The sequence below is a fragment of the Nematolebias whitei genome, chromosome 6, assembly GCF_014905685.2.
Source record: "Nematolebias whitei isolate Nwh7 chromosome 6, NemWhi1, whole genome shotgun sequence".
Taxonomy (NCBI): Eukaryota; Metazoa; Chordata; class Actinopteri; order Cyprinodontiformes; family Rivulidae; genus Nematolebias; species Nematolebias whitei.
Window position 1 is genome coordinate 23,408,330 of NC_056503.1, and position 11,702 is coordinate 23,420,031.

The following is an 11,702-nucleotide window of genomic DNA, read 5'->3' on the forward strand; positions in this document are numbered from 1 at the left end:
TATCCTGATGCATGCTCAATAATCCAGGTAGAAAAATCTAAAAAAAGTTAAATCTGGTCCTCTGGACATGTTTTGCTTTATTTTTTTTTATTGAATGTCCAGAGGACCAGATTTAACTTTTTTAGACCATCAGAATTATGTTTTGCTCCTTTTAAATTTATTTTGGTCATTTTTTTCCTTGTTTTGTCCTAATCTTCTGTTCATATCAGGTGGGCCAAAGGAGGAAGTATAATTAAAGAGGCCTTGGGAGACACGTACGAGGTCTTGGTGGACCACTCCTTCTTCACGGAACCCGTTTCCTGTGAAGTCACCAACTCTCTCGGCAGCACCAACATCAGCCGTAACGTCGATGTCTACTGTGAGTGGCTCCTAAACTTTCAGGCTTTCTTTGTTGCCTTCAACAGAAGCATGAATGTTTGCTGTTTGACATTTTTTCACAGAACTCCAAAAGTTGGAGCTCTCTGATGACTGAGATATGAGTATTTTAATTTTATTTTTTTTCTTTGTGCAACAGTTGGCCCTCGCATGGCTGCAGAACCCCAATCCCTGCAGGTTGATCTCGGATCAGATGCGATATTTAACTGTGCATGGACAGGAAATCCATCCCTCACCATCGTGTGGATGAAAAGGGGTTCTGGAGTGGTGAGTACTGCTCCACTGGGTTTTAAGGAGTATACAATCACAGATTCAAATGGTACACCTAAATGGAAAACTTCACGTCTCCCATTGGTTGGTACCATGGGAATGTAATTCATAGCATGGCTCTGACGCCTTAAAGGTCCGTTAAAACTCTTTTTTTTTTGTTCCAACCTTTTGATGACCTTCTCACACGTGAGAACCATTGCTTTGAACCACAGCGTAGACTCATTCCACCTTTCCTTTTGTCAACATCAAAGGCCATAGCCTTTCTCCACTGAGCTCAGACCCTAAATTGGATTTTAATAATTGAGAAGAGGTGCCCTTTAATGTATTAAATGGTCTGTGTGCTGCCTTGGATTTCTGCCCTCGGCACCGCCTCACTGCCATAGCAAATGCAAAGGTTCTCTTGGAGTCATTGCATCTGATGATCTCTGACTTCTCTGCTGCAGGTTCTTAGCAATGATAACCTACTGACACTGAAATCTGTGAGACAAGAGGACGCTGGAAAATACGTTTGTCGGGCTGTGGTCCCACGTGTTGGAGCAGGAGAGAAGGAGGTCTCTCTTACTGTCAATGGTAAGTAGCATCTAACTGTATAACAGATACACACTGAAATCTGGTAGCCACAGCACTCAGTATTTTTCTTCCTTTTTAGCTTCCAAACATTTTACACTGTAAAAACTTCTGGCATAACATTTCAATTTATTTCCCCTCTGTAGTTTTGTTTAATTTATTTTGCTTGGCTACGCTGTTCATTTACAAATCAGAAGAAAAAAAAATAACTCGAACCACTCGACGGAGTACAGAATATGGTACAAAAGCACGTACAGGCAAAACAACCTCGCTAACAAAACTAGAGAAGTAAATATAACACCATCCTTTCATTAGCTGTCATTATTTTGAAGCTTTTGAGTAGAAAAGAAAATAAAGAAATGGAGTGAGCACAAACTACTCTTTTCAGGATTTGGTCTTACATTTCATAAACAGGTGAAATGTGCTTAAATGCTAATTAGATTCGGTGTGAGTCACAGGGAAAGCTGCCTTTTCTGAGGCACTGACTAACTAATGAATACCAGCCTTGGTGGGAGACCTGGCAACTCTCAAACAAATGACTTCATTATCAGTGCTTGGTATTCATGGAGCATGCTTCGGTGGGGCAGCGCTTCTTGGTTGTAGGATTTACATGTTTCTGGTTTCACTTTAGCCCATCTGGAAGAAGCTATACACCTGACTCGATATATGTGTAGAAAAAGAAAGGCTTCCTTAAACTAACAGAATGAGTCAATGTTATCACTGCACATTTTTGAAAGCTAACAAAAGAGCTTGCCTGTAAGCAGTACTCACACTGATTTAGGGATGCAGATATTTCAAGGAGCAAACATTGTGTTTAAAGGTTTCCCTTTTCAAAATCCAAACGCTGGTTTTGCATATCAGAGGCAACACGATCCCAGTATTCCCTCCAGCTAAAGATCAGAACCACAACTTTCTATGAACCACGAGGAGCTTCCTCATTCTCAGGAAGGAATTATGTTTAAACCCTGACATGAGAAGAAAAAGCATGACTATTCCTATTGTCTCCTATCCTTTTGATATCAACCTAGCCTGGCATAGTCTTTTCCGTTTTTATGTTAAAACCCATCATACCCAGTGTACTCGTTTACATGGATGCAGCTCTTTTTTTTTTTTTTTTTTTACCTGGATAACTAATGGAGCTCATGTTGTTTTTGAACGTCGTGATATAAAGATGATAGACTGTTTTAATAAAGATTACAGCGCAACTCAAAGCACACAGGGAGGCGTGCAGCAACGTGAAAATGACATGTTTACCTGCTCTCTGTAGAAATCAGTCAAGCAAATTTCCTTCCACTTTCTCTTTTTGTTTGTTGACGACTTTTGTTCGAGCCTCGTTTTGTTTCTCGAAACTCTGTGCTTAATCACCTTCTGACATGCGACACCGCCTCCTTTTTTTTTACCCCTCCAAAGAACTGGACAATATTTCTGAAGACCACTGGATCGGTTGTGACGCAGACTTTCAGGCAAATCAGATGAAACGAGTTAAACTTGTGAATGTGTAAACTCCGTGGTTGGAGTGGTGGCGTGTGGCGAGCTCTCGCCTATTGCTCATTGATTGCCCCCACGCCTCTGCCTCATCTACAGATGAACCTTGCCTCTCATCGGCCTTTAAACCCAACATTATTGACTGTCACAGACACTCGATTGATTCTAGCTGGGACTTACTGAGATAACAGATGAAGGAGGATTGCCACCTTCATTTTCAGCACTCCTGTTGCATCTGCTGCACATTTGAACTCTTCAGTGTTATTTGTTTTTTATTTTTCCTGCAGTTTTCCACAGTTTTCCTTAAAGCCATCATTTAAATTACACATGTTTTATAATTTGTCAGCCCCTCTATCTCCCCTCAGTCGTTTTGTGTCACTGGTTCCCACTGTGGCACACCACATAGAAATGAGGTTTTTTTTTTCTTTCCCCTGGGGAAGAATGTAATTTAATTATAATCAAACAGCTAGCAGGAACGCCACTTTTTATTTAAATCACTAATGATTACATATTGCTCACTGCATCAACTATTTTTTTAGGAATAAACACTCAAAGCTCCTCTTTTTTTTTTAAGAAATAAGTTAGCAGATGAGTACATGCATGAAGGAGAGGCTGAAGACTTCCATGCATTTAGCTTTTATTTACAACGTATATCATCTTGCTGAGGTTGGAGTAAAGAGTTTGCTGAGATGCTTGAAAAGATCTAACTTTTTACCTTAAAAGTCATAAATTAGGTTCTTAATAATTTATCTCTGTGTATGAGTAGACTTTCCAGTCTGTTGGTGAATCCAAGTATCACTTTGGGCAAATAAAAGTGTACAAGGACACTCCTGTATGCTTGGGCGACATAAAGTGAAGGATGAACACAAAATGACAACAAGGAGAGGAGAATATTACATTATCCCACAAAGCACAGGGCTGTTGTTCATTCTAGTTTTCCTTGACTGTTCTTATGCGTCTGGTTAATTAGCATTCCGACTTTTTAATAAACTGTCAGTGACACCATGTGAGATAAAATATGCAGCTTAACGAGGGAGAAAACAACATGTAAAAAGCGGCACGGTTTATCTGAACAGCTGTATTTCAGCCTTGTGAGAAGTTATGTATGAGACATGAGACAAGACTTTAAGGCCTCTGCTCAGCTGATTTTGTTAAGTGGGATTATTTTTTTTTAAATAATCCACTTACATTGACAGAAAGGGTGACTGTCAAGACAGTGTTTTCCCAGCAAGGTTCCTTGAATCACAAGTGCAGGTATACGTACTCTTTCACCAGGTTGACAGGAGTAACACTAATGCACACGTTCACGACACTGGCTAGAGTGATCTTTTTATCCTTGGTGCCACCACAGTGACCATTTGCGGTAATTCAGAACCAAGATTCATCTCTTCTCCAAACCACTGTTTCTGAGGCAGGATACCTGTAGTCTGACCAGTGACGTGCGGTGAGCTCTGTGACATGTGACACACTGACTCGTCTGGAATTGGATGCTCACAATATGAACCCAAAATAGAAGCATATATTTCAATTTAGCCTTACTTTCTGGTCCCTTTATCTATTGTTTATCTGTTTTGGCTGAAAATCAAGTTTAGAAAAAACCCTTTAGTTTTAATATATGATCTTCCGTTTTGTCTAAACAAATTTAAATAAGTGTACCGTTTACCTCCCCCCCCCCACCCCCCTTCCCGTGTAACAGAAGAATGCACAGCAACAGCACCTGCTTCATTGTCCCTGTGGGGCAGCACTGCCCCCTATAAGTGTGGCACAGTACTTTCTGCACAATTACTTTCTACAGTCTTACTCTGAAAACCCACGAAACAGTGAGTTCGAGAAAGTTAAACCACAAAGTAGAGGGACTACTGTATATCAGAACATATTGTATACTTATTTGGGGAGTGGTGGCGCAGAGGTTAGAGAGGTGGGCCTGTGATCCGAAGATCGCCGGTTCATGCCCCGGCCTTGGCAACTTCAAAAAAATTGTGGGTGGGGTAAGTGAAGCACCCACACTTGCCCCCACCCTCATTCGCCCCACTCTGGGTCCATGAGCAAGGCCCTTAACCCCCCATCTGCTCCCTAAAACAGGTCTCTCTTGAAAATGAGTTATTGTGGCTCAATGAGACTACCTGGATAAATAAAGGGTCAATGAAAAAAATAAATTATTAATCCAATTTAATTAGCAGACTACAATTTTTTGCACTATCATTGTTAATTTGCATTGGCATTGCTTCTTCTTCTTTCGGCTTTTCCCTCTTCATGGGTCTCCACAGCGAGTCATCCTCCTCCACCTCACTCTGTCTATCCTCTGTCCTCACTCCAACTACCTCCATGTCCTCTCTACCTGCATTCATATATCTCCTCTTTGTCTTTTTCCAGGCAGCTGCATTTCTAACATCCTTCTACCAATATATCCATGGTCCCTCCTCTTGACATCTCCAAACCATCTCAGTCTGGCCTCCCTAACTTTATTTCCCAGTTGTTCAACCTGTGCTGTACCTCTGATGATCTCATTCCTAATCATATTCAGCCTTGTCACTCCTAAGGAGAACCTTAGCATATTCATTTCTGCCACTTCCAGTTCTTTCTTGTCTTTTTGTCAGTGCTACTGTCTCCAGGCCATACAACATAGTTGGTCTCACCATTGTCTTGTAAACTTTTCCTTTGACCTTTGCTGACACCTTTTTGTCACAAATCACTCCTGAAACTTTTCTCCATCCACTCCATCCTGCTTGGACTCTCTTTTTCACCTCTTTACCACATTCCCCATTTTCCTGGACAGTGGACCCAAAGTACTTGAAGTCATGCTCCTTTGTGACCTCTGCTCCTTGTAGCCTCACTGTTCCACCAGCCTCCCTTTCATTCACACACATGTACTCTGTCTTACTACAGCTGACTTTCATTCATCTTCTTTCAAGTGCATACCTCCACCTCTCCAAGTTCTCTTCCACCTGTTCCCTGTTCTCACCCCAGACCACAATGTCATCTGCAAACATCATCGTCCATGGGGAATCTTGCCTGACCTCATCTGTTAGTCGGTCCATCACCAGAGCAAACAAGAAGGGGCTCAGAGCCGAACCTTGATGCAATCCCACCTCCACCTTGAAGCTATCTGTGACTCCTACAGCATATCTCACCACTGTCCTGCTGTCCTCATACATGTCCTGTACCAGTCTAATATACTTTTCTGCCACTCCAGATTTCCTCATGCAATACCACACCTCCTCCCTTGACACTCTGTCATATGCTTTTTCTAAATCCACAAAGACACAATGGAGTTCTCTCTGACACTCTCTGTACTTCTCCATCAGCATTCTCAAAGCAAAGATAGCATCTGTGGTGCTCTTTCTTGGCATGAAACTATACTGCTGCTCACAGATAGTCACCTCTCGTCTAAGTCTTGCTTCCACAACTCTCTCCCAGATATTCATCGTGTGGCTCAACTTAATTCCCATGTAGTTGCTACAACTTTGTGCATCACCCTTGTTCTTAAAAAATGGGCACCAGCACACTTCTTCTCAATTCCTGAGGCATTTTCTCACCCTCATATGCATTGGCATTGCTGCAGAGTGTAATTTAAATGTTAGTGAGTAAGTCCTGGTGCACACGTGCCTTTGTTCAAACCAGGGGCGATTCTAGGATTTGACCTTTAGGGGTGCTTAGCCCCCAGTGCTGAAAATGGCTCTTTGCTTGAATGACACGGCGATCATATAAGTTCAATAGTAAACAGTTATTTCAATGGATCAGATGATTGTTTCTTAAACTTCTGTTTTGTTTCTGAACCATCACAGAAAACAAAGGCAAAAGGTCTATAAACTGAGAAGACAAGAAAAAATAAGACAGAACTTTATTGTTCCCACAGGAAGTTGTTGAAGGGCTTAATCATAATGATTAGAACTGTCCAAAATAAGTGAAAAATAAATTAATATTGCATGACAAATCTAACATTGTATCACTTTTTGGGTTTTAATTCTCTGATAAAGAGTGGTGATGGTAAAGTGGTAAGGAAGCACTTCACCCTATGATAAATTGTATTTTTGCTCTTAGTTCTAAATTAATTAAAGAATGTATTGTCACTTTGCATATGTGATTGCCCATTGCAAAACATCATTGCATTGCAAATTGCCATTAGAAAAAAAGGTGCAGATAATATGAGTCTCCCTCATAAATGTGTTTAAAAAATATATATGCAATGGTCTTGACGATTGTTTTTTATTTCTAACCTGGTTCATCTTGCTCTCTCTCCTGGGCTCGCTCTCTATCCTCCTCTCCTCCTCCTTGTGCTGTCAGTGTCAACCAGTAAGTAATGTCAATAATTTATCAATCCAATAAGTACAGGCAGGTTACACTCATCAACATTATATTTACATGTTTGCTTTTTTAATATTGGGTTACTAGGCTGCTCAGTGGGGATGTTTTATATTCCCTTACCTGAACCTGGCTGTGGTGGGCCTATTTTTTTAAAGAAAGAGCGAATGTCCATCTATGGAAAAGTAGAAATTATGGGTCAGGGTTCTGCTGTTCCACTGTTTCAGTTCACTCTCCATGAGGTGGGCCTATCAAAGTTAAAGTACAAATCAAATTTCTATTCACAGGCAAACAAATGTAGCTTAAGGTTAAACTTTTTTTTAAAAAGTCACTAGTAGGTCTACATATAACGCAGTGGCATAAAGTAGGCTACCTAACTTTTTAATTTCTAGCTAGCCACCACAGTTTAAGAGATGTAGTGTAAGCTAACTTTAAGATAAAAAAATCACTAGTCAATATGAAATGGAGCTGTAATAAGTTGCAACATATATCTACATTAACACACAAAACAAAGCACAGCTAGCTTTAGCATTAAACTTTAATTACCCATATAGTATATATATATATATATATATATATATATATATACGAAGTGATTATGACAGAAAATGGAGGATTTTACTTGCAGTTACTTTGTACAGGTGAACATGAGGTATTTTCTGTTGATCACTGTTAAATTCAGCTGCTCATGAGGTCGGCCGCTGGACTTTAGACATTTTTTCCAATGATATATTTTTTAAATGAAATCGCTCAGACCGCAAATCGATCGTAATACAAAACCCCGACAACGCAGTCAGATAAAAACATGCAGCGCCTGAAGGTAAGGGGCGTTCCCTTTGAGACAAATGCGATCACCGATTGGTTAGATGAGGAGCTTACTGGAATGATTGACAGCTGGCGCTCAGCATCCGACTCGTAAAAAAATAAATCATAGATTTTACTGGCCCGTTTAATGCGTGTCATTCCATATTTATTCAAGATTTTGGTGAATCTAAAGTTTAAGAACCGAGTTTCCTTACAAAATGGTTTTCTAAAATTTTTAGGGGTGCTAAGCTAAAGTTTAGGGGTGCTTCAGCACCCCTAAAAAGAGGCTAAAATCGCCACTGGTTCAAACAGTGAAGGACTAATGCAAACACAAAAAATAAAAGTAAAATGACAAACCTCACACAACAGGATCCATCCTACACTATTCTTGTGCAACACTTACCAGAGAGAATCCCAACAGCTGATAGTGGCTTTCCTGCTGCTAGATGGATGGATGAGCAGAAGCAAAGTTAAACCAAGAATAAGTTCACATTTAGCCATGAAGACTACTGGCATATGGGAATAGCAACAAAACGAGTTACTAATATTTGTTGTTTTTGTTGCAATAAGACAAACCTAGGTTTGTAACTTTTCAACCTGGGAACTTCAGAACAGAGGAACAGTAGTGCATCTTCATACTGGAGTATATACAGAAAACAGACCAACACTCCATAAAAAAAAATAAAAATAAAAAAAAACTATGTGTACATTAAAACTTGAGCTGAACCTTTTTCTGCCATCATCCTAGTTTTGTTGAAGGAAATACTAATTTGGGACAAGAAGGAAGAGTTAGACAGTTTAAAAGGAACTGAACTAAATCAGTTACCTTCAAAGAGCATTGTACGGTTAGCTTCTCATGTCGGTTGTCATTGTGGTAATACAGTAGTCCTTTGATTATCATGGCGGTTACATTCCAAACACACCCGCGAAAGCTGAAAAACCGCAAAGTAGGAATGCTATATTTATTGTAGTATTTATATATATTAAGGCTTTAAAAACCCTTCTCGTAGCAATGTTCTAAACTCTTAAACCTACGTAATTTTAACAACATATGTATATGTACTGTACAGTACAGCAAAATTTTACTCACCAGCTCTGCAGACCAGCAGCTCGGTTCCAGTTAGGCAGACCTACCCTGCAGCGACGAAACCCCCCACCCATCCAGATTGATGGGTACGTGGATGACTGAGCTTCAGGATTATTTGCAACTTTACTGCCAGTTCTGTGAGCTTAATAGAGAGCATAGATTTGCAATGAAAAACTTTACCTCCATTTCGGCAGAAAGCAGTGTCCGGAAGCACTGTTGGCTTCTGGGTAGTGTACTTATTTTAACTGGCGTTATAGTGTAGGCTTATCTTTTATCCCATAAAGTCTCAATCACATGAATAATATTAAAGTTGACAATCGTTGAAAAACCACGAAAGAGCGAGTCCGCGTAAGTCAAACTGCGAAGTAGCAAGGGACTACTGTAACTCTAATAACATGAAAACTTAATAACTTTTATCAACATTATTGTTATTGAATGGATAAAGTTTGATTGTAAATGAAGTATTTAACATAAATCAGTTCCATAAAGTAGAATCCCCCACCCACTTATGATCTAATGATGTCATAGTTTTAGAATACAAGCTTTATGTATTCTTGTATTCTTGACAAGTATTTGAAGTCAATGATGCATAATTATGCTAAAAGATGTTTTCCCTGAAAAAAAAACAGTTTCTTTTAACCTTGTGCTTTTATTTACATTGTTGGATATTTCATATAATAATGTGGATAAAGCAAAGAAAGCAATGTGTGCTGCTGAATAATATCATTATTTTAGGGTGAGTGACGTTTTTTAATGTTTGTTCATCATGTCGTCGTGGTTACAGAGACGGCGTTGGTAAATACAGAGCATTTCAGTTCTGGTTTCAGCACGATGCTTGGATTGTTAAAGGATGATGCTCGTTAGCCGTGGGTGTGAGTTTATCTGCTGAATGAGTTCAACGTTCTGGACAGAAGATCCACAGCTCGCTGTGTGGAGGGAAGTTTAAAAAACGTATTGAGTTATAAAAAGTATTCAGACAAAGCAGATTGGTGAGACTGTCAGAGTACAGACAAGTTAAAGTTTGTGGAACATAGTGTTGTGATGGTCTAGTGTAGAACACCAACATTAACAATAACATTGATTTATCTCAAGAATTTATACGATTCATGATTTCTCCAGAGTTTATGTGACATTTACTCTGTAAAATCGAACAAATTGTTTCGGTTTAAAATGTGAGTAAATAAAACAGTCTTGCTCTATTCAGAGCAGCTACTAGTTTTCATAACAAGCATCTTCAGTTGTGTAAATGTCTGAGTTAGTTTTGGACTTATAATAAGATATAGAGTTTTTTTTTTTTTTTTTCTGGGAGGATTAACAGCAATAAAAACATTACTTTAAACATTGCTAATATGAAATAACATACATATACAACAGTAACAACAAAACAGGTTAAATAGAGTCATCTGGACCAGTTTCTTTAAGTGAGAAACGTTTAGTCCCCCATCCAGAGGATTTCATTAGTCTACGGCCTGCCAACCAGATATGTCCTATGGGTAGCCTTCACTGCTGTGTTTCAAGCCAACCTCCTGTTGGAATCTCAGAAGTAGGCTTTTAACACGTACAAAACAATAAATCATCATGTACAACATTCAAATGTTTTAGGCCAGCTGGCCAACTTTCTTCTCACAGAAATAACCTGAGCACAACAAAGGCCTAAGTGGTTCAGAAAAAGGGTTGTAAACTCAAACATCCAGGTAGAAAACAACAAATAAGCTTAAATCACATTTTGTTTTGGATCATTATTGTTTTGGATGGGTGTTTTGCATGTGTTAAAAGCCTACTTTTGACATTCCAACAGGTAGATGGCTTGAAACACAGCAATGAAAACTACCTTTGGTACAGATCTGGTTGGCAGGCCATAGACTGAGGAAGTTCTCTGGATGGGGGATGAAATATTTCTAACTTAAAGAAACGGGTCCAGATGACACAATTTAACCTTTTTTGTTGTTATCTATCTGGATTATTGAGCTTACAAACTTTTTTTCTGTACAACAGTAACTTTGTAAAAAAAAATTGTAAATGATTTGATTTTTCTTCCGTCACTTCAAAAAGTAGTAATGGTTGTTTAAATAAAATAAATCTTTCATTACTCCAGAATACAGTTGTTCCTCTGCTGTACTGTAAAAATAGGAGGATGACCTTAGCCACAGACAATAGGGACAGAGCGATGAAGCAAACATGTGACATGGACCAACGTCCAAAGTCAAGTTGAAAATGACCATGTGACATGAACCATCAACTTTCTGTGTTTTATTTTTTATTTTTTATTTTTTATTTTTACCGTTGGGACAGAATAATGGTGAACAGGAAAACTAGCACCAATGATGAAAAAAAAAAATATATTAAGGGTAAACATTTTAACTGTAGTTGGTCAGGATAAATTTCTCTTCTACTGTAATTTTGTTTCCTTCCTACTTTACATCCCCTACCATAGATACCAGAGTTGGTGTCACTTCCCAGAATGCAGCATGGTGCAATGCTTGAGTAGTTTACAGGTTGACAAACATCTGCTAGTCAACTCCAGAGACAAGGCATTTAATTATAGCTTTGCTGTTGTTGTTAGAATGTTTTAATAAATAAATAACGTTTTAATTCAATAGACCTATTATTCCACCATTGCTGCACACGAAGGGTGAATTGGAAATAACATCCATCCATCAGTGCAGGTTGTGAGCATGATGACTTGAAAAATAATTTGGGTACTAACTTTCATTTTGGTGTGTGGCTTTAACTAGACGTGGGAAAGTTTCCTTTGGAAAAATGGGTTGCCAGGTCAAAATCCAAAATGACCACCACACCATACACACACACA

General features: G+C 39.0%; 1 protein-coding gene across 1 annotated transcript in view; it reads left to right on the forward strand.

Annotated features, from left to right (window-relative positions):
• Positions 1 to 11,702, forward strand: part of kirrel3b (kirre like nephrin family adhesion molecule 3b) — a 314,289-nt gene that overhangs the window by 68,015 nt on the left and 234,572 nt on the right. Inside the window, exons 6-8 of the mRNA XM_037677772.1 lie at positions 210 to 358; positions 515 to 642; positions 1,089 to 1,215. Coding sequence (XP_037533700.1) covers positions 210 to 358; positions 515 to 642; positions 1,089 to 1,215 — 404 coding nt within the window. The remainder of the gene's footprint in view (positions 1 to 209; positions 359 to 514; positions 643 to 1,088; positions 1,216 to 11,702) is intronic.